The following is a 24,810-nucleotide window of genomic DNA, read 5'->3' on the forward strand; positions in this document are numbered from 1 at the left end:
AGGTAACTAATGTATCTATGTATCAGCCTTCATTGGACAGAAATAGGGGTGCTCAGTGGAGGAAAGATTCACTGTGAAACTGATCACTTACCATCTGTTTCCTTGACCTCTTCAATCCAAATGTTTTCAGATTGCTCAGCTCATAGCCTCAACCCAACCAGCCAGAAGGACCCAAAGAGTAGAGAGGAGGACCATGGGCCACAAGAGCACCTGAGCTTGAAGAGGAAGGAGCAGAACAAGAGAGGAAGCCCCAAAAGGGTGGGCGTGTCTACACTCTCCAGCTCCCCAGCACCCTCTTCCGGGCCCTCATTACCTCCCTGTTCCTCAGGCTGTAAATGAGTGGGTTGAACATCGGCACAAAGATGGTGTAGAAGGTGGAGATGGCTCTGTCTCCCGCTGGTGTTCCAGCAGAAGCCTTCTGCATGTAGTTAAATATGCCTCCCCCATAGTAAAGGCCCACCACAGCCAGATGGGAGGAGCAAGTGGTCAGAGCCTTCTGTTTCCCCTCAGTAGAAGGCATGCTAATCACAGCCGTGAGGACTCGGGCATGGGAAGCCACAATGACCCCCAGAAGCAGCATGACCACACAGCAAGCGTAGGTGAAGTCCTGGAAGAGCGAGGTGTCAGCACAAGAGAGCCTCAGCAGGGCGGGGATCTCACAGAAAAAGTGATCCACCTGTAGAGAGCCGCAGTAGGGGAAGCGGAAGACCACGCCCACGTCAATCACGCTGTCGGCCACTCCAACCATCCAGGTCACCAAGGTCATCAGACAACAGGCCTTCCAGTTCATGAGCATAGGGTACCGCAGGGGGTGACACACTGCCGCGTACCTGTCATAGGCCATGACCGCTAGGAGGAAGCACTCAGCTCCTCCTACCGTGACCACTAAGAAGACCTGAGCTGCACAGCCACCCTGAGAGATGAACTTACTGCCCGAGAGGAAGTTGGCTGTCATCTTGGGTACTACCGTGCCATTCAGGGTCAGGTCCATGATAGACAGCTGGCTGAGAAGAAAGTACATCGGGGTGTACAGGCACCTATCGGCTTGTAAGAGCAGGAAGAAGAGGATGTTGCCAGCCAGGGCGGCAGCAGAGGCCAGAGGACAAGGGAAAAAAGGAAGAAATCATATGGTGAGTAGCTGAACAGACCCAAAAGGATGAAATCCGCTAGGGCGGTGTGGTTCCAGACATCCACGGCCTTGGCCCTGAAGAAAAAATAGAGGAGCAAGCATAAGGACAAAGCAACTTACCTGGCATCTGAATCATACAAGGAAGATAACTGCCTCCTGTCTCTTCTACAGGGCAGTGCCCAGCGCACCGTCATAGCCCCATCCTTTCCTTCTGCAGTGAATATCCATTTGCTCTCAGAGGTCCTCAGGATTTGATCTTATTTCTCTTGAAAGACCAGGGAGCAAGCCTGGAGGAGGAGGGTCAGAGAATGCAAGGGAGAGAGAGAAGGGGTTTTAAGTAACAGGTGACTAGCCGTAGATTTACGAAAAGGGGATATAGGTTTAAGAAGATGTAGGGGAACACAATGTCACCCCAAAATGTCTCTTTGGCATGTGGATTATTTAGAGCTGAAAACAATCCAGGCACAAAAGACTAAGGAAGAGACTTTGACCTTCCCCAAAAACACTTAAAAGAATTTAGACAGAGGGCCTGTCCCAGAATAGAGCTATCACCAGAGATATCTACAAAGAACATGGACCAAGTGTGTATGTGTGTAGGGTCGGGGGGAGGGGGTGTGTGGGGTGTTGGGGGAAACTCTAGGTGGGGTCTAGAGATCAGAGTCCACTCTGCTTCCCACTGTCACTGTATGTCCCAGCAAACATTTATTTACCAAACATTTGCTTTTTCATCTCCATGTGAATTGCCTTCCTCCCCTTTGAAGTCCCAAACCACTACCCCCAAATCCTCTTTTGTCTTGAAAATTGAAGATGGTATTTAAGATGGAGGTTTTAGGGCTTCCCTGGTGGCGCAGTGGTTGAGAGTCCGCCTGCTGATGCAGGGGATGGGCCCGTGAGCCATGGCCGCTGGGCCTGCGTGTCCAGAGCCTGTGCTCCACAACGGGAGAGGCCCGCATACCACAAAAAAAAAAAAAAAAAAGATGAAGGTTTTAACCCTTTTGGTGAGTTACTCAGTTTTCCTGAGTCTCTCTCAGATATGCATGTTGTTAAACCTTTGTTTGATTTTCTCCTGTGAATCTGTTTCATGTCAGTCTAATTCTTAGACCAGCAAGAAGAACCTCGACAGGTATAGGAAAATTTCTTCCCCTCTGACAGGGGGAAGTGAGTATTGGGTGTGCAGAGAGAGAGAGAAGGAGGTGGGAAAGGGGGTGACAGGTGCAAGGACCAATACAAACTGAAAAGAAAGGAAAAGACTCCTACCTCCACTTTCCTTAGCAATTACTTTAAAAACGTATAATTATAAGTTCCTTATCTCTCTGAAATATATATAAACCTTTTAAAACTAAAATAAGCTTTAACCAGATTTCTGACTCAGGAATGTCTTCTCAAGGACCTAGAATCCATCTCTTTGCAATGTAATCATCAAGGAAGATAGAGCCCTTACATCTCAGGTTCTGTAGGTCAGGACCCTAACTTCAGCAGGCACCTTGCTCCAACGGGAGAGGCAGAACTCTGTTGTCATAACATGTGTGAAGTTTGTATTTGTTTGGATAAAGCCAGCTACCTAACGCAGGTAGTCACCCCAATTACCAGGTGAATCTAGGATGAACTCTGTGTGACAAACGGTGCTGTCAAGTCCTTTTCCTTGAGGAGTAGCTACTGTTTATCTTGAGATCATGTATGTAATGGGTTGTCACTGTCTACCTATACAAAAGGGTGACATTCCTTCTGTCTTTGCAATCTCTTAGCAGATTACCTGTGATGCACATCACATGCTGATTTAATGTTTATTCAAAAATAAAACTGTTTTCTTTCTCTTCTTTTGCGGAGAGGTTTTCAGGGTAGGGAGGACATTTGTTTTTTAATTATATTTTCCCAATACAGCAGGCACTGCAACAGAGCTAAGTGTTGTGTCAAATGCATCGTGAGAACCTCAGAACTCTAGAAATGCCTCTCTGTGTGGGAAGCGGTCAGCCTTGAGAGCAGGTAAGGACATGCCAGGCATGCGGCCGCCGCTCGAACAGACTGTCCCTACTTGTTCCCCTCCTTGTTCCATTCCGTGGGAGATAAATCACCAGGGCCCAGAGATCAGAAAGAATGTAAAATGAGACAAACAAAGCTGTCTCCCCCCTGCACATGCAGCTTATTTTTGATGCTTCTGGGTTTATGGGTTTCCTCCCAGGGAAGTTAACCTTGAGCCGAGACAGTCTGTAGATAATGTAAACCACCCTCTGGCAACCTTCCCTTTTCTAGTCTATATAATCTGCAACTGTAGCATAATAAAATTTGCCTTGCAACCATCAGTTGTCTTGGCCCTTCTGACCCCATTCGTCGGTGCTACTTCAGTTCCTTACGCCTTCCCTTCTGACCCTGGGCGGTGAGATCCTCTTTCTCCGGCTGGTCCACGGCATCTCTGGACATATGTCAACCCTCCAGCCCACACTGCTACTTTGACAGTGTGGTGTATGAGGGCAGGGACTCGGACATATCTGTCTCCCTGTTGTACATCACTCACCTTGGTTGACACTAGCCTGGTTAAAACCTGTGACTGTTTTAAGAATCAGTGACAAATAATATTCCAAAGAAGGAATGGCCAATACTCATTCCACAGATGGTGGGCCTCCACAGGTGTATTTTGGAGTGTGTTGCTTCTGTCTTGTGTGATGTCACAATTGCAATTCAAGAATTTCCCCTAATAGAAACTGGAAAGACTGTCAAAGAGAGACAAAGACTATTGAAAACATTTGTGATAGGAAGATAATTATGAACAGAAAAAAAGAAGCAAGAGTGAGATTCCTGGGGTCCTGTGCTCATGACTGAGGTCATGCTTATGTCTCTAAGATGTCTGAGAAGATGTTTTTAAAAATGTGCATATGGGGGCTTCCCTGGTGGCGCAGTGGTTGGGAGTCCGCCTGCCGATGCGGGGGGCGCGGGTTCGTGCCCCGGTCCGGGAGGATCCCGCGTGCCGTGGAGCGGCTGGGCCCGTGGGCCGTAGCCGCTGGGCCTGCGCATCCGGAGCCTGTGCTCCGCAGCGGGAGAGGCCGCAGCGGTGAGAGGCCCGCGTACCAAAAAAAAAAAAAAAAAAATGTGCATATGCCTTGGTCCCACCCCGTGGGGGAGTGGGTACTGGGTCTGGATGGGGCGTAGTCATATATGATTTTTTAAAAGCTCCCAAGGTGATTCTGATGGGATATAGGTTCACACACTGGATTAGGACAATGTGCATGCACAATGCCATTTTCATCTTACCACTAGAGTCAGAATATCATGGCAGCAGACAGGGAAATCCTAGGACGTAGCGAGTTACAGAGACATGCCAGCAAAGGGAGACAGAAAATAACTCAGGGAGGTAGATTCCAAGATCAGCACAGGCAGGAATGAAGCACGGCCACAGGGCACCAGAGTAATGAGGGCACACGTGTAGCAGTGACCCAACAGGTCTGTCTGCCTACTTTGGAACTGAGTCTTGAGATCAAATAAACAATGATAACAATTTTGCCCAAGTAAGATTACCATCTTCTTGGTCTCTGATACTGACAACTTTTGGCAACAAGGAGATATGTCTGTATCCAGCTGGACACTCCCTAGGCTGAAACTTGAAGTCAGATCCACTTCTTCCCCTTCTGGTCACCTTTAGTCCGTCATCTGGCAGGTCTTCCCTCACCCGCTTCAGCACCTACCCCTCCCATTCAGGTCTCCACAGTTCACCTTCCACTCCACCCTGTGGAGCTCAGCAGAGATGGGTCAGAAGCGAAAAATACGCAAAGATCTAGTCCTCAGAGCAATGCATGAGCAATGTTGGCCTGAGTAAGGCTCTTACACATAGACTGTCCTCCAACTCCATGGCTCCAAATAAAAATTTATAGAATTAACCATCTAAGGCATTCTTCTGCTTCTTCATAAATCGATGAGCTCATGTCCCAGGTTTACACCTCTAGTTGTAGAATAAATATCCTGGGAGACCCAACTCAGCTCATAATGACCCCAGAGAACAGACAGACGCTCCATCCCAACGAGCAAGCCAAAGTTAATGAAATGGCTTCAGGACAAAGTTCATTCCCCATAGCCCTGGCTTTGAAAAATACCCCAGACTCCCTTCTAAACAAAGGAAAGAGGCATCCATGAAACACCCCTTCACACATCCACTTATACTTCTCTCAGGGGTCTCCACCCTCACCTCACCCATGGGGGCTGGGAGAGATGTGATCACCACTGAGTGTCACAGTGAATATCTAGCTACTCTCTGGGAACTGAATCGTGAATGACAAGAAGTGGAGCCTAGTCAGTTCTTCTGCAAATCTTGTACTCAATTGAAGTCCTGTCATTTTTCTACTCAATTATTGTTTTTTCATTGTTCATTCAACAAATAATTGTTGAGCACTGTGGATAGAAATGAAGACCAGCTAAATGAGAAAAGTAAAAACTATTTATTTAGAGCTTCGTACAGCAAGGGAATCAACCATCGTCACTTGCATTTTGGCAGGGACTCAATGGCAGGCATTGTCATCATCTGAGTCCTTAGCTGACTCCTGTAATGAAAGACGGATTAACAAGAGAAAAACAAACAGAAATGTATTAATATGTATACCTCATGTATACATGTGAGATAACTGGAGAAGGTGAAAAACTCTGAGATGACTTAGAATTCAGGCTTAAATACCATCTTAATTTCAAAAGAGGAGTGGAGATACAGGCCACTTAAGGAAGAGTAGGTGGTTTTTAGCAAAGATGGATGGGCCTTAGAAGAATAGATGGGAAATATGATAGTTTCTGACAAAGTTCATCTGGATGTGGGTGTCACTTCGTATCTCTTCTCCCATGATAAGAGTCAATTTTCCCTGTGGGATGAAACTCCTGGGGAGGGGAGTTTTGACAACCACATTCCTTTGGGAGGATATGTTTATAGACACATAAGGGGGAGTTCAGAGAAAGCCTCTCCCTGCATTCACTGTGTTTCAAGTGCCTTTAGCTCAAAACAATCAAGATAGCACAGTGGAATTCTTTTGGGTGACATATTCTCCTATCCTCGAAGACAAATAGCAGATAGGCAAGTAAGTAAATGGGGAAGAAGGGAAAGCTCTTCCTTACTGTAGAATACTGACTCATAAATATAGGGAAAAAATAGGCTTAGAAAATTAACCATTTTGCAAGCACTATAGTAAAATGACTCAGGAATGCATCAATGGATGCTAAAGGGTTGAACAAGGGAGGGCTTAAGGAAAAACATAAACTTAAAGAATCTCTACATAACCACTTACTAATTACTGAGGAAAGAGTAAGCAAAGAACAACTGGTCAAAGTTAACATCAACAGTAAAGGGGCAAAAGATCAGGTGCTCAGAATGTGATTCTCTGAGAAAGACACAACATCACTTATGGAGTATTCCTGTACAGTTCTTTCTATTATTCCTGCAAATTTTTTGTAAGTCTAATATTGTTTACCCAAAAAGCGGTGGGACACCCTCCCTTTGTTTTTCTTACACAGTTTCATTGTTAAACTTTTTTGGATCCTAGATACACCTGAAATGTTGGAAATAATACGCGAGGTTAAAAACCTGACCTTATTCCTTTTTTTCTCTTGACTTTGTTTTTTGGTCATCAGCAAGCAGACACCAAATCACCAAGGTTCTATTAAATTGTGTGAATTAAACCATTTGGTCTTGTACTGAGACCTGATGGATCAAAGTGGAGCAACTTGTAAGGTTTGGCTACGCTCAGAAACTCACCCAATGCATATTGGAAGTAAGAATAGGATAAAGATAGCAACTCAGCTCCTTTCAACTTGTTATTCTTCTGACAAACAAGTTAACATTAGCCTAAATTCCATCCCCAGGGCCTGAGGCTGTGCAGCCTCAGCCTTGCTCTCCTTCCCATTGCTGGCAGGCTCCAGTCTCCCTGGGGCAAGGGCCAGCCGTACCCTGCATCTCCATCAGTACCTTGAAGAGCACTAGGGTAGGCTGCAGATGGGTAGATGCCATCTTGGGCTCCAACCCGGTCCAGGAACTAGAGCTCCAGCGCACCCTTGAGACAGACAGCGCGTATGGGCAGCGTGCCTTTTGTTGAGGCTGCAAGCATCCCTAAAATGCTGGATCAGCATCTCCAGTGCCAAAGCCCGGGCTGGGGCGGGCAGTTCTCCAGCAGGAGGCGCCTTCCTGCCGAAACAGGCTCCATGTCTCCGTGGGCACGGAGCTCCAACCAGCATGCACGAGTCTGGGAACTTCCTCCTCTGGAGTGAGGCTGCAACTTCACCAAAGGGTGGTAGTCCTACAGGCTTAGAGGTTTAGGTACTTATTTATGGTCTTTGGGATGGAGATGAATGTATCACGTGGCTTCCAGTGTCAAGTACCATGGGAAGCTCCTTAATCTTCCTTGTCTGATGTCAACTATGTCTTGGCAGCCAGAATGGATGAGCAGGACAGAAGAAGTCCTAAGAGTTCAGGTTCACCATTCACCCCCATTTTTCTTTTCCCCATTTCCCAGGCCTGAACCCCATTGTCTCCAGTCAGGGCAAGACATCAGCATTTGAAGGACTCAAGAGGTTCTTAACTTCCCCCAGGCTTGGTGTGGACAGGTTGTGAGCACATAGTATGTATATGTACACGGGAAGGGGAAAGGGGGAAAATCAAGAGTGGGGGAAGGAGAGATTTTTATATTGTTTTTACAAGTTTTTAAACTAGTAAGCTTGACATTAAGTGTCACAATTCTGTAGGTATTTGTTGTCACCAGGGAAATAGAGAAGAGACATGGAAATGTCAGCCGTTCTTGGGGACTGAGGACCTTCTTCCTTAATATATTAGTTCCAAGACATGAAGGTGGCCCCCATTCTTGTTTCCACTCACAGACAACCCTGAAAAGAGACTCACTTACCTGATGCAAAATCAATACCTATGGAAACCCAAATCTTCAAAGGAGAGTAATTCTCTCATTATTACTCTCAAGCCTCCAGGGAAAATTCAGAGTCCTCACCACAGTAGCTGGCCGGAGGAGATCCACAAAATTATACAAGGTGTTTTTAAAAACAAGCAGTAGACGAAGTGAGAGAGTGGCATGGACATATAGACACTACCAAATGTAAAATAGATAGCTAGTGGGAAGCAGCCACATAGCACAGGGAGATCAGCTCGGTGCTTTGTGACCACCTGGAAGGGTGGGATAGGGAGGGTGGGAGGGAGACGCAAGAGGGAGGAGATATGGGGATGTATGTATATGTATAGCTGATTCACTTTGTTATACAGCAGAAAGTAACACACCATTGTAAAGCAATTATACTCCAATAAAGATGTTTTAAAAAAAGTTGTAGATAATTGGACATTTCTCCTTCCTTATTCTGAAAATTGAGGAATAGATGACTCAATAAATACTGCAAATCAAAGTGGTTCTCGAGTCCAGAAACAGATGGACCTGTTTTACAGGTATAGGCAAGGGTTTGGAGAATTACTGCAAATCATGAGTTACCAGTTCTCAGTCAGCAACCTTGAGCAAGTTGCCCAACCTCTGTGAACCTCACTTTTCCTTGTCTGTTAAATAGGGATAAAGATTTTACAAAGCCGTTAGGAAAGTTAAGTGAATTGGTATCTGTGAAATGCATGGCAAGCAAAAGGTACTCAACCAATGACAGACTTCCATCCTCTGCTGCCTTCCCTCTTCTCTTGACAGCAGTCATCCCAGAAAAGCATCATTCACATATCTGGGTCAAAATTACCTCATCTGGAGTAACAACCCGTATAGCACAGGGTATTTGTGGTGGGTATATAAGATGAGATAAGTGAAGCACCAGGTAGGTAACAGGCATATATCCAGTTGGGTTGATGCTCAAAAACCTCATAGTCATTGGCTAGAAACAATGCTACTCTCATATTTATTATACATTTCTTTTTCATACTATGGAGAAGGGAGTTCATCCAGATGAGGGGAAAAATGTGACCCTTGCAAAAGTTCTCCCACCTTTCATGTTTCCATTAAACCCAGGAGAAACCAGATGTGGACTGCCATGAGATTGAAGTCTGGAAGGGTCCTAAATGTAGATATAACTCTCTTGATTAACAGTTATTCCCACCAGAGAACTTCTGCTAATTAGCAGAAGGGATGGAGCTGGAAAACAGGGCGCTCTCAGTCATGGGTTAGCCAGTGTCTTGCTAGAGGTGAATGCAGAAGTGAACTGACACTATTATAAGTGGAATCCAACCGTCTCCCAGCTCAAATCCTGCTGTGGTCAAATAAATACAATCCTTAGTGGGTGTGACACTAAAAGAATTCAAAGGTTGTAGTGAAAGGCAGTAATCACATTTTAAACCAAAGGAGAATTGAAACTGCCTCAGCCCCAACTCAGCTCTTCTAATGGTGAGCTCAAAATGATCAGCACCTCATACATTTCTGGGAAAATAAAACAAATAAATGATCTCTTTCAGTCTCCAGTGTTGGTTATTCAAAATGTGTGACATAAAATCAAAAATTATAAAATATTCAAAAAGGCAAGAAAAAAAATTGTTACCTGCCAAGAGAAAACACCATCGATACAGGCAGGCCCCTAGGTGGCCCAGGTTTAGAATTAGAAGAAAGGATTTTTAAATGACCAGTGCAAGTACCTTAAATGAGGTACAGGATGAACATGAGATTGAGTGACAAGAGAGATTTTCTGCAGAGCAATGGAAGTTTTGAAAGAACAATAGTGAAATTCTAGACCTGAAAAACACAAGCTGTAATGAAGAAATCATTGGATGAGATTAAGAGCATCTTGGACATAGTAGAAGGTAGAAAAACCGTGAGCCAGAACAGAGATTGGCAAGTTTCTAAGGGACCAGATAGCAAATTTTTGAGGCTTCGCAAGCCCTATGATCTCTGTCACTGCTACTGAACTCTGCTGTTTTTACATAAAAGCGGCCTTAGACAATGTGTAAATGATTGTAGCTTTGTTCCAATAAGACTTTATTTTTAAAAATAGCCAGTGACCATATTTGGCCCATGGGTCATAGTTTCCTGACCCCTGAGCTATAAGACTAGCCAGTAGAAAGTCCTCAAGCTAAACACAGAAAGAGAACAGAATGGAAATGAAAACAGCATCAGAAACCTATTGGAAAATATCAAATAATCTAACAAGTGTGTCAAGGTGTCCAAAAAAGAGAAAAGAGAAATATTTCCCCAAAATACTTGACATGGTACTGGCCTAAAATTTTCCATAATTATATATGACCCCAGTGTGTAGATCTAATTATCATTTAATTCAAATGATTAAAAAGAAACCCAGACTTCAGCACATTATTATCAAGCTACTGAAAACATATAGTAGTGAAAAAGCCTCAAAATTAACCAAAGAAAACAGGACACAACATAATTAAGAATCTCCATTAAATATATAGGTGAACTCATTGGAAACTGGAGACAAGAAACAAATGGAAAGACATATTTAAAGTGCTGAAAGAAAAAAACTGTCAATCTACAATTTTAAAACCAGCAAAGTACTGTTTAAGAATGAAGGCAAGGGCTTCCCTGGTGGCGCAGTGGTTGAGAATCTGCCTGCCAATGCAGGGGACACGGGTTCGAGCCCTGGTCTGGGAAGATCCCACATGCCGTGGAGCAACTAGGCCTGTGAGCCACAACTACTGAGCCTGCGCGTCTGGAGCCTGTGCTCCGCAACAAGAGAGGCCGCGATAGTGAGAGGCCCGCGCACCGCGATGAAGAGTGGCCCCCGCTTGCCACAACAGGAGAAAGCCCTCACACAGAAACGAAGACCCAACACAGCCATAAATAAATAAATTAAAAAAAAAAAAAGAATGAAGGCAAGGGGCTTCCTTGTCAGTCCAGTGGTTAAATCTCTGCATGTCCACTGCAGGGGGCACAGGTTTGATCTCTGGTTGGGGAACTAAGATCCCACATGCTTGCGCAGTGCAGCCAAAAAAATAAAATAAAAAATTTTTTAAATGAAGGCAAAATAAGAATATTTTTAGACAAGCCAAAGCAAGAGAATTTCCAGCATACTCAAACAAGATTTTTTAAAGGAATTATTTCAGACTAAGGGGAAATGATAGAAGATCAAAGCACAAGGAATGAAAAGCAGCAAAATAGAATATGTAAATAAATATAACAGATAATATTTCCTCAAATGGGTTAATCACTTCCTGTCTAGAAAAAAATATTAAAAGTGCATTGGGGATTTAAACATATGTGGAAATAAGCATATGACAATAACACAATAGCCAGAAAAACCATAAATGGATTTAAAATATTGTAAATTTTTTATATTATACCTGGATTGATACAACATTAAATCAAACTGTAAACTGTAAGAAGTAGAAGACGCATAGTGTAAATATTAAAACAGCCACTAAAAAAAAACAGAGAAAGTGGTATACCTAAAAGGTAATTGAGGGGATAAAATGGAACACCAATTTTGATTAATCCAATAGAATGTCAACAGAAGTAATTTTCTTAAAGGAAGTACAAGTGGAAAACAAGGAGCAAAATGGTAGATTTAAATCCATCCACAGCAATAACTACAATAAATATAAATGGAGTAAATACTTCAGTTAATAAAATTGTATAGACAGAGGTTTAAAAAATAATAAGAGCTATGAGAAGCAGAGGGGGGAGGAGTCAAGATGGTGACCTAAGGGGACGTGGAGTTTGCATCTCTGTGCAACTAGGGCATCTACCAGGCACTGGTGGGGGACCACGGACACCTAAGTGGACAGGAGGAACCCCCGAGTGACCAGGTAGGACGTGGGGGTGAAGGAGGGTGAGGAGAAGTGGAGGTGGGATGAGACTGGCCCCCCTGAGGGCGGCTGGGGGAGGGGTGGGGTTCCAACGCCTGGAGGGGAGACCCTTGGGAGGGTGGAAGATCAGAAGGGAACATGGCCAGCATTTCCCCTGCCCACTTGGGCCCCGGAGAGCCTGCTGAGTTCCTGGGCCTTATCCTGTGCCCACCAAAGCTCCCTCCAGCCACATGGGTCCTGTGGGAGTGGGAGGGAGAGGGGAGGAAAAGTAAAGGCTGGCTGGTCGGGATCAGCACCCTTGAGGGACAGCCGGGGGAGAGGAGGGGTTCCCACACTTGGAGGGGTCCACCCAAGGTTACAGGAGCAACAGGGATGGGTGAGACGCTCGGGAGAGTGGAGGAATGGAAAGGAGGGCGGCCAGCATTTCCCTTGCGCACTTGGGCCCTGTGGAGCCTGCTGAGGTCCCAGGCTTAATCATCCAGCCTCTGAGAACCCCTTCAATTGTGCTGGGCCTAAAATCCACCCCCCCACACCCAGGGCCTCACCTCCGAATTCCACACTCCAAGGCCCCCCTTGGCTGTGCTGCCTTTCCCAGCTGCATGGGTCCTGAGCCTAGGCCTCACCCCATACCTAAAGCTCGCCCCGCCTAGACCCTGCCCCCGAGGCCTATTCTGGTCTCACAGGTTCTTAGCATAGGCCCTGACCCCTGCCTAAGCTCTGTCCCCCACAGCCAAGGCCTTTTCCAGCCTTTTTATTTGTTTGTTTGTTTTTTAGGTTGTGGTTCTGTTTTATCTTGTTACTGTTAATTCATTTATATTTTTATTTTTTCTAATAAATTTTTTATATTTCTAATTTTATTTTATTCATTATACTTTGTTATTCTTTTGGCTTGTTCCCCCCCCCTTTTTTTTTCTGTTGAGGTTCTAACTTGTAGTTGTTTCAGTTATATTTTTATTTTTCCTAATATATTATTTATTTATCGAATTTTATTTTATTTTTTATTCTTTGTTATTTTACTGCCCTTTTTCTTTTCTTTTCTTTTGCCATGCCGCACAGCTTGTAGGATCTTTGTTCCCAGGCTGGGGGTCGGGTCTGGGATCCTATGGTGGGAGCACCGAGTCCAAACCACTGGACTAACTGAGAACCTCAGACTCTCGGGAATATTAATCAGAGTCAGGTCTCCCAGAGGTCCTAATCTCGGCATCAAGACCCAGCTCTACCTAACTGCCTGCAAACTCCACTGCTGGGTTGCCTCAGCCCAAACAACCAGTAAGACAGCCTCACCCATCAAAAAAAAAATGAAATGACAAAAATATGTTACAGACGAGGGAGCAAGGTAAAAACCTACAAGATCAAATAAACAAAGAGGAAATAGGCAACCTACCTGAAAAAGAATTCAGAGTAACGATAGTAAAGATGATCCAAAATCCCAGAAATTGAATGGAGGCACAGATTGAGAAAATACAAGAAATGTTTCACAAAGACCTAGAAGAACTAAAGGACAAACAAAACATTGATGAACAACACAAAAACTGAAATGAAAAATACGCTAGAAGGGATCAATAGTAGAATAACTGAGGCAGAAGAGTGAATACGTGAGCTAGAGGATAGAATGGTGAAAATAAGTGCTGAGAGCAGAATAAAGAGAAAAGAATGAAAAGAATCCAGGATAGTCTCAGAGACCTCTGGGACAACACTAAATGCACCAGCATTCAAATTATAGGGGTCCCAGAAGAGGAAGAGAAAGAGCAAGGGTCTGAGAAAATATTTGAAGAGATTATAAAGTTTCCCAGCATGGGAAAGGAAATGGTCAACCCAGTCCAGGAAATGCAGAGAGTCCAATACAGGATAACCCTAGGAGAAACACACCAAGACACATAAAAATCAAACTAACAAAAATTAAATTCAAAGAAAAAATACTAAAAGGAGCGAGGGAAAAGCAATAAATAACAAACAAGGGAATCTCCATAAGGGTATCAGCTGATTTTTCTACAGAAACTTTGCAGGCCAGAAGGGAAAGTCAGGACATATTTAAAGTGATGAAAGGGAAAAACCTCCAACCAAGGTTACTCTACCCAGCAAGGATCTCATTCAGATTTGACAGAGAAATCAAAGCTTCACAGACAAGCAAAAGCCAAGAATTCAGCACCACCAAACCAGCTTTATAGCAAATGCTAAAGGAACTTCTCTAGGCAGGAAACACAAGAAAAGAAAAAGAAGTAAAAGAACAAATCCAAATCAATTAAGAAAATGGTAATAGGAACAAACATACGGATAATGACCTTGAATGTAAATGGTTTAAATGCTCCAACCAAAAGACACAGGCTGGCTGAATGGATACAAAAACAAGACCCATATGTATGCTGTCAACAAAAGACCTAGGGACCTAGGGACACATACAGACTGAAAGTGAAGGGATGGAAAAAAATATTCACCCAAAAGGATGTGTTGCCAATTACTAGAGTGACCATGCATGGGGAAAACAGATATATTCAAACATTTTAGGAATTAAAAGTGTTGTCTGTTGACTTACCCCCAAAATAACACCCGAATAACCTGCAGATCAAACAAGGCCAATATTATTACTTAATTAGAAAAGGTAAACACCATCTTGACAGAATCTTAGTTTCACAAGGGAAGATCAATGTTTCATGTGTATAGTTTTAGGAACTGGATTTGAGTAGTTTGAAGTGGCTCTAACAATGCAGGCATCTGACTGGAACTGGTCAAAATCCATAATATAACAGGATTGATGGTCACCACGAGCATGAGTTGGGGAGGAGTCTTGGTGAGAAAACAATCATTTGGTAAGAAGCTGAGTTTGGCCAGCTGAGTCATCCATCGTCCAGAAAAGAGGACTGATTGAACAGTTTATTGTTCAGATAAAGCTAACAATGAAGTTATATTCCGACTTACAGCCTTATCATCCTGGGCAAGAATTTCCTGGAATATATAGAAAAGTCTTATTGATGTAAGGACTTTCATTTTGAATCTTGATAATTAAGTCATGTGAATACAGATGGTCTTAGTTTCCTCTAGATAGTAGCTCTAAATTGATACTAATTTCTTGTGATGCCAAACTCCACTGCAGTCTACCAAAGTGGGGGTTTATGACGATGAGGTGGTAAGTGGTGTTTTGGCACAAGTTCAAATCACAGTGGTCCAAGTGGGTCCGTAAACCTGTCGCGTAGCTATTTCCCAGATCCTTAATGTATATTTTGAATAGTCCTACCCAGAAACTAGTAGGAAACCCATACTGGCTCTCTGAAACTCCTAGCGGGAGTTTTATTATGGCAGAAAGAACGAGTGAAAGCTCAGGAACTTCTATTTCCTACCAGACAGTAAACAAAAATTAATACTTGGGCTTCCCTGGTGGCGCAGTGGTTGAGAGTCCGCCTGCTGATGCAGGGGTCACGGGTTCGTGCCCCGGTCCGGGAAGATCCCACATGCCGCAGAGCGGCTGGGCCCGTGAGCCGTGGCCGCTGAGCCTGCGCGTCCGGAGCCTGTGCTCCGCAACGGGAGAGGCCACAACAGTGAGAGGCCCATGTAACAAAAAAAAAAAAAAAAAAAATTAATACTGTATCTCTAGGAGACCTGCATGTATTAATGCTACCATAAACTTGAAATGTGCACATCTTTTTTTGGCCTTTACAGAAGGTGAATGGACCTTAGAAAATTACTATAGATTGTTGTAAAGTTAATCAGATGGTAACTTTAACTGCAGTGGCTGTTACCGCCTATGTACTAACAGAATGCCTCAGATATAATCAAAGTACCTTGCTCAGCATTGCTTCTGATCGGGAAATTATTTCATAGCAAAAGAATGGCAGCAATGAACTTGTGTCCATAGAACTGACTGGTCTTGTATATGTGTCATCACTCAGAAGCAGTTGGCCTCAGTTATGGTACCAACTCATTTACAGTGTCATTTCAGAAATAAGACCCTGAAAATATGGAGTTCTATCTCATATAATGCAATATGTGCTTTGATTCAGTAATCAATATATGGGGTTATTTCTCCCATAACTGAACAACAATGGCCCCATCCAATCAGAAATTGAAATTTTACCTGGTTATTTTAGACTTCTCATGCCAGTGAACTAATAGGTAAATAAGACAGCAGCTCCACTAGAGTGGGGTGGGTTGATTGATCTCAATTACAAGGGTTATAGAGGACAATCCTGAGACAGGGGATTCTCTGGGGCATCTTTCAGTACTTCCATGTCCAATAGTAAAAGATAATGGAAAAGTACAGCCACCAAAAATACAGGTAGTACCACTGAGGATTCAGACCTTTTTGGAATGAAGACATAGAGTACACCGCCAGATAAATTATCCCAAAGGCATGAGGTTCTAGTTGAGAGCAAAGGAAATAAGGAATGGAAAATGGAAGAAGAAAGTTATAAATATCAATTATGGCTTCATGATCAATTAGCCTGTTGGTGTGTGTGTGTGTGTGTGTGTGCACATGTATGTGAGCTAGTTTGTTCTTATCTCTATCTCTGCTCCTTCCTCTTACTATTTGTATACTGATTGCTGTTGATAGCCAATATGCAGAGACTGTGACTGAATATGAGCTATAACTGACATTGCCCATAGATGGATACTATAACTAATGAAGGATAACATGTATATGAAGAATAGTTACACATTGTTATGCTGTTGTTGCTATTTAACAAAAGTTCAAATATGGGTAAAATGATCCGGATGCTGAGTAGCCAAAGGGGTGAACTGTGCCAGTTCTTAAACTATTGCCTCAGCTCAAAATTCACATTTCTAGGGCTTCCCTGGTGGCGCAGTGGTTGAGAGTCCGCCTGCCGATTCAGGGGACACGGGTTCATGCCCCGGTCCGGGAAGATCCCACATGCCGCGGAGCGGCTGGGCCTGAGAGCCATGGCCGCTGAGCCTGCGCATCCGGAGCCTGTGCTCCGCAACAGGAGAGGCCACAACGGTGAGAGGCCCGCGTACCGCAAAAAAAAAATTCACATTTCTACACTCCAATTTTTTATTCTAGGGCTGCTTTGTCTTCAAGGTTCACATTAGGATCTGCCAATAGGGCCACTAGAAGGAGACCGTAAGCCAGGGGAAGAGATAGAAAACTCTTTCATGATTTCCTATTTTCTTCTGTCCAACCAACCCAGCAATGTCTCTTCATCCTGGCAGTTGGTTTGACTTTGCAGTTTATTTTCACACTCACAGAACCAGTCTCATCCTGTCCTTCAGAGGCGCAAGCACTAGCTGACCAACCCCTATTCCTGGGCAGTCTGGGGATAGAGACTCTCCTGTGAACTTCCGGGGTGTCAGAACCAACTGCGTAGCCCCCACTTGTCAGAAGGCTAGGACCGAGCTCTGCAATCCCCTCTTTTTCCTCTAGGTTCTGGAGGAACCATCATAAGTCAGGGCCGAGCAGGCTTCTCTATGTCACCTATATGGGAGACACCTCCATAGGTACCTTCTGAGATATGAATACCAGCTGGTCAGTGCTCACTCCTCAGACATCTGGACTCTAAGACTTTGGGTTTTAATGACTCTAACCTCTCCCTTTACATCCTCAGGCCTAGGAATAGTAGCTTCTTTCTGCAGGTTGTTTTTTCCTCTTTAATCCTTAGTGTTCTTGTTTTGTCATTTCAGATCTCAACTATCTGGTTAACAACTCTTTACACTACATTTTTTTCTGCTAAAATAATGGATATGGTTTTATTCCTGGCTGGACCCTGTCTGATATGTAAGATATAAAATAATGGCTCAATTTCTGTCTTTATTTCTGTTCTAATATTCAACTTCCAAAACGTATAGTTTTACTTTTGCAGAACTTGAAGTACAGAAATAATCACAGTTGCCACAGCAAATTTGGTATGTGAATAGTGCTTTTAAAAATGTTTTCATATATATTATCCCATTAGATGCCTCTTCTTGCATTTATTCAATAAAGTTTTATTAAGCAACTGTTGTCTATAAGGCACAGAGCCAGGTATTGAAAATACACAAATAATTTCTAAGCAGTTAAGGGTATATTTATATCTCTTAAAGGAAGTTTTATAAAGCCTCTCATGGGAGAAGACTAGGGACCACCCAAGAAAGAATTATAGAGACTCAACTTCTGCCATCTAGAAAGTTTTTTTAAATATCCATATTTATTAGGTAAAATCATCAATTTAATAATATAGATGACACATAAAGGAAAAAGGACAGTGCCCAGCACATAGTAAGCGTTCAACAAAACACAGTTATAACCAAGAAGAATTAAGAAATAGAGTGAATTTACTTCAAGGACTTCATAAATGATCAATAATGACAATAACGACAATGCATTGCTTCGTCATGGGGCTTTAGATTTACATGCAGTGATCCCTACAGAATCCCTGTGAGGTAAGGCAGGTGTCATGATTCTCATTTATTGATGAGGAAATAGACACTCCCAAAGGGTGAATGACTTTGCAGCATTATGCAACCAGGAGGTGGCAGCACCAGGTAGCAGATGCCCTGGCCGTCAGTGCCCACTGCCAATCCTGCAACGATCCAGCCCCCTCTATTTTTTCTTTCTTTCTTTTTTTTTTTTTTTTTGCGGTACGCGGGCCTCTTACTGTTGTGGCCTCTCCCGTTGCGGAGCACAGGCTCCGGACGCGCAGGCTCAGCGGCCATGGCTCACGGGCCCAGCCGCTCCGCGGCATGTGAGATCTTCCCGGACCGGGTCACGAACCCGTTTTCCCTGCATCGGCAGGCGGACTCTCAACCACTGCGCCACCAGGGAAGCCCCAGCCCCTTCTTTAGGGCCCCCATCACCTCCCGGTTCCTCAAACTATAAATGAGAGGGTTGAGCATAGGAGTAAGGACTGTGTAGAAGATAAGAGACCACATTGTCATGGCTTGGGGCCTGGTAGCGCCTGGGTCTCAGATAGATAAACATGGCTGCCCCATAGAAGAGGGACACAGCTGTCAGGTGGGAAGAACAGGTGGCCAGAGCCTTTTTATGGGCCTGAGCAGTGTGCATGGGGAGCGCAGATGCCCGGAGGTGAGCATAAGAGGCCACGATGATGGAGAAGGGCAGGAGCAGCATGAATACATAGCAAGCAAAAAACAGTATCAGGGCTTTCCTGGTGGCGCAGTGATTGAGAGTCCGCCTGCCGATGCAGGGGACACGGGTTCGTGCCCCGGTCCGGGAAGATCCCACATGCCGCGGAGCAGCTGGTCCCCGTGAGCCATGGCCGTTGAGCCTGCGCGTCCGGAGCCTGAGCTCCGCAACCGGAGAGGCCACAACAGTGAGAGGCCTGTGTACCGCAAAAAAACAAATAAACAACAAAAAAACAGGGTATCAAAAATGGATGTGTCTGCACAGGCCAGTTTCAATAAAGCTGGCACCTCACAGAAGAAGTGGTCCACATTCCTTGAGCCACAGTAGGGTAAGCTCATGGCTCCTGCCATCTGCATCATTCCACCTATTATCCCCAAAGTCCATGAACTCCCAGCAACCTGGAGACAGACCCTCTGACTCATGAGGATGGGATAGTGAAGTGGGTGGCTAATGGCCACATAGCAGTCATAAGCCATGAGTCCCGGCAAGAGCCCTTCAGATCCCACAAGAGAGATGAAAAAAATAATTTGTATGCCACAACACACAAAGGAGATGGATTTTCAGCCAGAGAGAAGTTGGCTACCATCTTGGGCACAGTGGCACAGACCAACATGAGGTCCATGAGGGAGAGGTGACTGAGGAAGAAGTACATGGGTGTACGAGGATCAATGTAGATGAGGAAGATGAGGAGGGCATTGCCACAGAGGGCAACTGTGGAGACCACCATAACCACAGAGAACAGGGCAAGATCAGTCTGGCTATGAGAAAAGATTCCCAAGAGGATGAAGCCATCTATAGATCTCATGGATCAGTTGTTCCCAGTCACCTGAGAACATGGACAGAGAAATTCTAAGATTGAGTGACATGTCTTTATTTATCTCTGGATTATTATTCTTCAGTCTTCTGTATCTTTTGTAATTTATTAGAGCACAACAATATATGCCTAGGGACACACAAGAGTATATTCTTTCATTTTTCCCATGACACAGATGATAGGATCTTTGCTAGCTCATAGAATTGAACCATTTATCTACATTTGTACATATTCATACCAAGAAGAATAGAAACTGAATTATTTTATTTTATGTGTCACAGGACTGTTGGACAATCCTTCAATAGGCAAAACATTGGCTTTCCCATATGGCACTGGCTCTTTTTAGCTGGGATTAAATGGACTCAGTAAACTATCTCTAGCAGGACTTGGACCATTTCATCCCCAAGAGATAATTCATATATGTTACAATAAAGGAAGGTAATGGAGACTTGAGATGTTCTTTATTTTGCTTAGGCCAAATATCTTGAAATCATTTTTTAATTCCTCTATGTCTTTTATTCCCTAGATCCAAACCATCAGTAAAGCCTCTTGGCTATACATTCAGAATACCTCAGAATCCAATGAATGCTTATGCCCACTGCAACTGCCCTGGTCCAAGCCACCATCTTCTCTCAGATGGACTATTGTAGGCTTCTATCCAGTCTCTTGACATCTATCCTTGAATCCCTTGAGTCTGTTCTCATAACTATTCAAATGAGTCTGCTTAAAATGTAAGTCATATGATGTAATTCTCTTGCTGAAAGTAACTCAGTGCCTCCCCAAATTACTCCAAATAAAGCCCAAATCCTTGCAGTGGCACACAAGGCCCTACATGATACACCCACACAGACACATACACACACACACACACACACACACACACACACTCATATACACCGATACCTCTGACCTCATCTCCTACTGTGTCCCCTTCACTCACTGCTTCCTTGAATTTCCTTGGACAAATTGGACAAACACCCACCTTTGGATCTTTGCATTTTCTTCTCTTTGGAATGCTCTTTCCTCAGATTTCTGTCTCTCATCTGCTTCAGATATTTATTCAAATGCCAAGCTCTTTAGAGATGGCTTCTCTGAAAGTCACTGAAGTTATAAACATCTTGCATTTTCAAGCCCTCCCCTGCTCTTGGTTTCTCCACAGCACTTATACCATTTCACACACACATGCTTACATTTTTAAACTTTTATGGTCTGTCTCATCCCACTGGAATAAGAGCACCATTTATTATTCATCATGACATTGGCAGCCCCTAGAAAGGTTGCCTACTTCATAGTATAACCTTCAGTACGTAAGTGTGGATTGAATAAAATAATCATGATGAAGTAATACATGGCTGCCGCTTCTATTTTCTCAAAGTAGAGAGACTCCCCCTTTAATTGACGGAGCCCTTGTTCTTGACCTCAATATACTAGTTCACTGTTATATTTCTTCCTCTGAGGGATAGTGAGTGATATAGTAAGAACAATATTGAGGTGTTTAAAAAAAAAACAGGACTTCTCTGCAAATGGATGATAGTGGCATCCAGGTGACATTTGTTTGGGGTGTATTCATGTCTACCTTACCTCCTTGCAAAGAGGAAACAAGTCAACCCCACAGAACACACTCTTTGTGTGAAGAAACAGAGTAATTTCAAAAACTAGGATAGGCCTGCCCAGATCCACCACCAGGGAGGCAGGTTCTGTGAGCTGAGATCTTACAGAATGGAGCACATCCTGACTCATGCCCAAAAAAGACATGCGCAGGTGTCTTTGCCAACAACAACACAAAGGTGTGATGTTGAAGCTAGTGGGGAGGTCCTACAGGAGCAAATCACTGTTCCTACAGCCTTCAAATACCATCTTGGCCATATTAGCCCCAGACTAAACCAATCAACTGAACCAACCAGGTCCCATAGACCTCACACCAGAAATTCCTCCTCTTGTGCTAAGGACGTACTGTGTGCAGAATCATTCAGCTACATGCACCTTCAAAGACATGCACTCTACACGTCCTCTTCTCCCCCCCACAACCCCCTACCACCTTATACTACAATATCATAGAGTTGATTAATGACATTTAAACTCCTTTGAATTCTAATTTTTTTTTTTTTTTTTTGCGGTACGTGGGCCTCTCACTGTTGTGGCCTCTCCCGTTGCGGAGCACAGGCTAGAGACGCGCAGGCTCAGCGGCCATGGCTCATGGGCCCAGACGCTCCGCGGCATGTGGGATCTTCCCGGACCAGGGCACGAACCCATGTCCCCTGCATCGGCAGGCAGACTCTCAACCACTGTGCCACCAGGGAAGCCCTGAATTCTAATTCTTATACTCATCACCTCCACTTGGATGTGCAATGGGCTTATGCTACCAAATAGAGTCCTTGGTCTCCTCTGGAGAAACATCTGGTCTAACCTTCTTCCCAGGTAAATTAAGGGCAGGTCTGTCCAGCTTCCAAGGGTACAACACATGGGTCACATTGAACCTCTCCTTCCCTCACACATCCCAACATCATAAATCCCTGCTGGTTCTTCCTGCAAAATGTATGTAACCCTGACCACTTCACAATCTTGCCCATCTCACCTGGCCACACTGTCATCACCGCTCCCCTGGTTGATGGTGGCCCCTAACTGAATTTGCCTCATCATTCATTCCATCCTTGCCCCCATCCCAGTCTCTTTGCACAGAACACTAAAGTGAACCCACCTCTCTAAGAAGATGGGTTCTTGAAGCAGAATAAAGGAATACTTTTATCAGCAGAACTTCCATCACCACCCAGACCTCCTTTCCTTCTGCTCTCCCCAGTATTCCCATGACTCTCGTCTCACCAGCATCCTGTGTTTCCTCCCACACCAGCCTCGGAGGCCTTGGTCCTCGTTCTTGCCTACTCATGGAAATCTCTTCCCACATATGCTCCACCTGGTCCACTCACCTCCTAACTAACTTTCTCAGCCAGGGCTTCCTCACACCTATTTGGAGTTGAAATCCCTCTTCCCTCCCCATTCCTTCCCTGCCTTATGTTTCTCTTAGCATTCAACACCATTGGGCATGCTACATTTAATTCGTATGAATTTGTTTTCTGCTTTCCAACTAGAACCTATATCCCCCGATGCCACTTTTTCTCATGGGAGGATCCCCGGCTCTTAGAGCAGTGACTGGCATGTATTATGTGCTCAGTAAATACTGTCAAATGATTGATTGTATGCAAACAACTCAAGAAACTATTCTAGCAACTCACATATTCATTTCCTGCTCATTAACTTCATTCCTTTCTGCTGACTAGTTAATGGCTGCATTTTTCTTCTGAGAAATGACACCATAAAGAAGCCACCTTGTATCTAAAATATACTTTGGGGGACAAGCTGACTCTATGTCACATATCAGCCCTCTCCTTCCTGCCCCTTTACCTCCATGTCTCCCCACTCATCCTTTTTCCTCCTGTTAACCACTCTTCAACCCAGGAACCCAACACTATGGCCCCCAATCCAAAATGAGGGAAAGAGGAAAGAAAAAGGTCAATGATACATTTTCTTTCTTTAGAAAGAAAAACAGAGAAATAGATCAAATGAAAAGGACTAGAAGAAAGAAAGGAAAGACACAGACAAATAACACTAAAAGGTATGTGCCCTCCACCTACTCCAAAAAAAAAAAAAAAAAAAAAAGCTGAAAGAGGCAGACAACAACAGGAAGAAGAAATGCTGATAATTTTTTTAACATCTTTATTGGAGTATAATTGCTTTACAATGGTGTGTTAGTTTCTTCTGTATAACAAAGTGAATCAGCTATACATATACATACATCCCCATATCTCCTCCATCTTGCATCTCCCTCCCACCTTCCCTATCCCACCCCTCTAGGTGGTCACAAAGCACCGAGCTGATCTCCCTGTGCTATGTGGCTGCTTCCCACTAGTATCTATTTTACATTTGGTAGTGTAAATATGTCCATGCCATTCTCTCATTTCGCCCCAGCTTACCCTTCCCCCTGCCCATGTCCTCAAGTCCATTCTCTATGTCTGTGTCTTTATTCCTGTCCTGCCCCTAGGTTCTTCAGAACTTTTTTTTTTTTTTAGATTCCATATATATGTGTTAGCATATGGTATTTATTTTTCTCTTTCTGGATTACTTCACTCTGCATGACAGTCTCTAGGTCCATCCACCTCGCTACAAATAACTCAATTTCATTTCTTTTTATAACAGAGTAATATTCCATTGTATATATGTGACACATCTTCTTTATCCATTCATCTGTCGATGGACACTTAGGTTGCTTCCATGTCCTGGCTATTGTAAATAGAGCTGCAATGAACATTGTGGTACATGACTCTTTTTGCATCATGGTTTTCTCAGGGTATATGCCCAGTAGTGGGATTGCTGGGTCATATGGTAGTTCTAGTTTTAGTTTTTTAAGGAACCTCCACACTGTTCTCCATAGTGGCTCTATCAATTTACATTCCTACCAACAGTAGAAATGCTGATAATTAAATATAAATGCGAAATGACCAGCAACTAGTAATAGATGCAGCAAGGAGGAGAGAAGGGGGTGACAGGAAATGACCCTCACTCACCTTCAAGTGGGTTCCCTGAAGGAAAACCAATTCAGCAGATACCCTGTGGAGGAGATTCCAGCATTAAAATCATTTCTTCATCCTTCCATGTGTTTGCACGTACTGGGTCAGAGGGGTCAGGGAGGAGGCCCCCAGCTCTGAACTCCTTCCTCAGCTCCCACCAACCTCTCAGCCCAGCTGTGGGTGTCCACGTCACCCTCAGCCTCCCTGTGACTCTGTAGCTCAGACAGTGGGCCTCAGACAGGCAACAGCCTCCTCTCAGCAAAAGGGGTGTGGAGAAGGTGAACTTAGTCAAGGAGACGGTGGTGGGCAGATGGGGACAGAGCCAGGATCCGTGTATCTGAGCCCACTCCCTGATTCCCGTCCACCTTCCACGGGCTGCCTCCCAGCCTGGGCTGCAGAACTGTCTCCCGCTGCCCATGCATGTGCTTAACACTGAACCTGAGTGAGGAAGGTAAAGCTGTGAAGTCCCAGGGGACCCACAAACTCCAGCCCTGGAGCAGAAGCTCCCAAGTTTATAATTAAAGAAAT

The 24,810-nt window shown here is 44.2% G+C and overlaps 1 protein-coding gene across 1 annotated transcript; it reads right to left on the minus strand.

Moving 5' to 3' along the window:
• Nucleotides 1-268: 268 nt before the first annotated feature.
• On the minus strand, nucleotides 269-19,711 carry LOC114892243. The gene is given in 6 exon segments (XM_029216893.1): nucleotides 269-1,086; nucleotides 1,089-1,204; nucleotides 18,580-18,680; nucleotides 18,682-18,928; nucleotides 19,141-19,477; nucleotides 19,480-19,711. Coding segments are annotated over 6 exon segments (1,851 nt in total).
• Nucleotides 19,712-24,810: the final 5,099 nt, after the last annotated feature.

The sequence above is a fragment of the Monodon monoceros genome, unplaced genomic scaffold (genome assembly GCF_005190385.1).
Source record: "Monodon monoceros isolate NGI ecotype Baffin Bay Population unplaced genomic scaffold, NGI_Narwhal_1 Super_Scaffold_12, whole genome shotgun sequence".
Lineage (NCBI taxonomy): Eukaryota > Metazoa > Chordata > Mammalia > Artiodactyla > Monodontidae > Monodon > Monodon monoceros.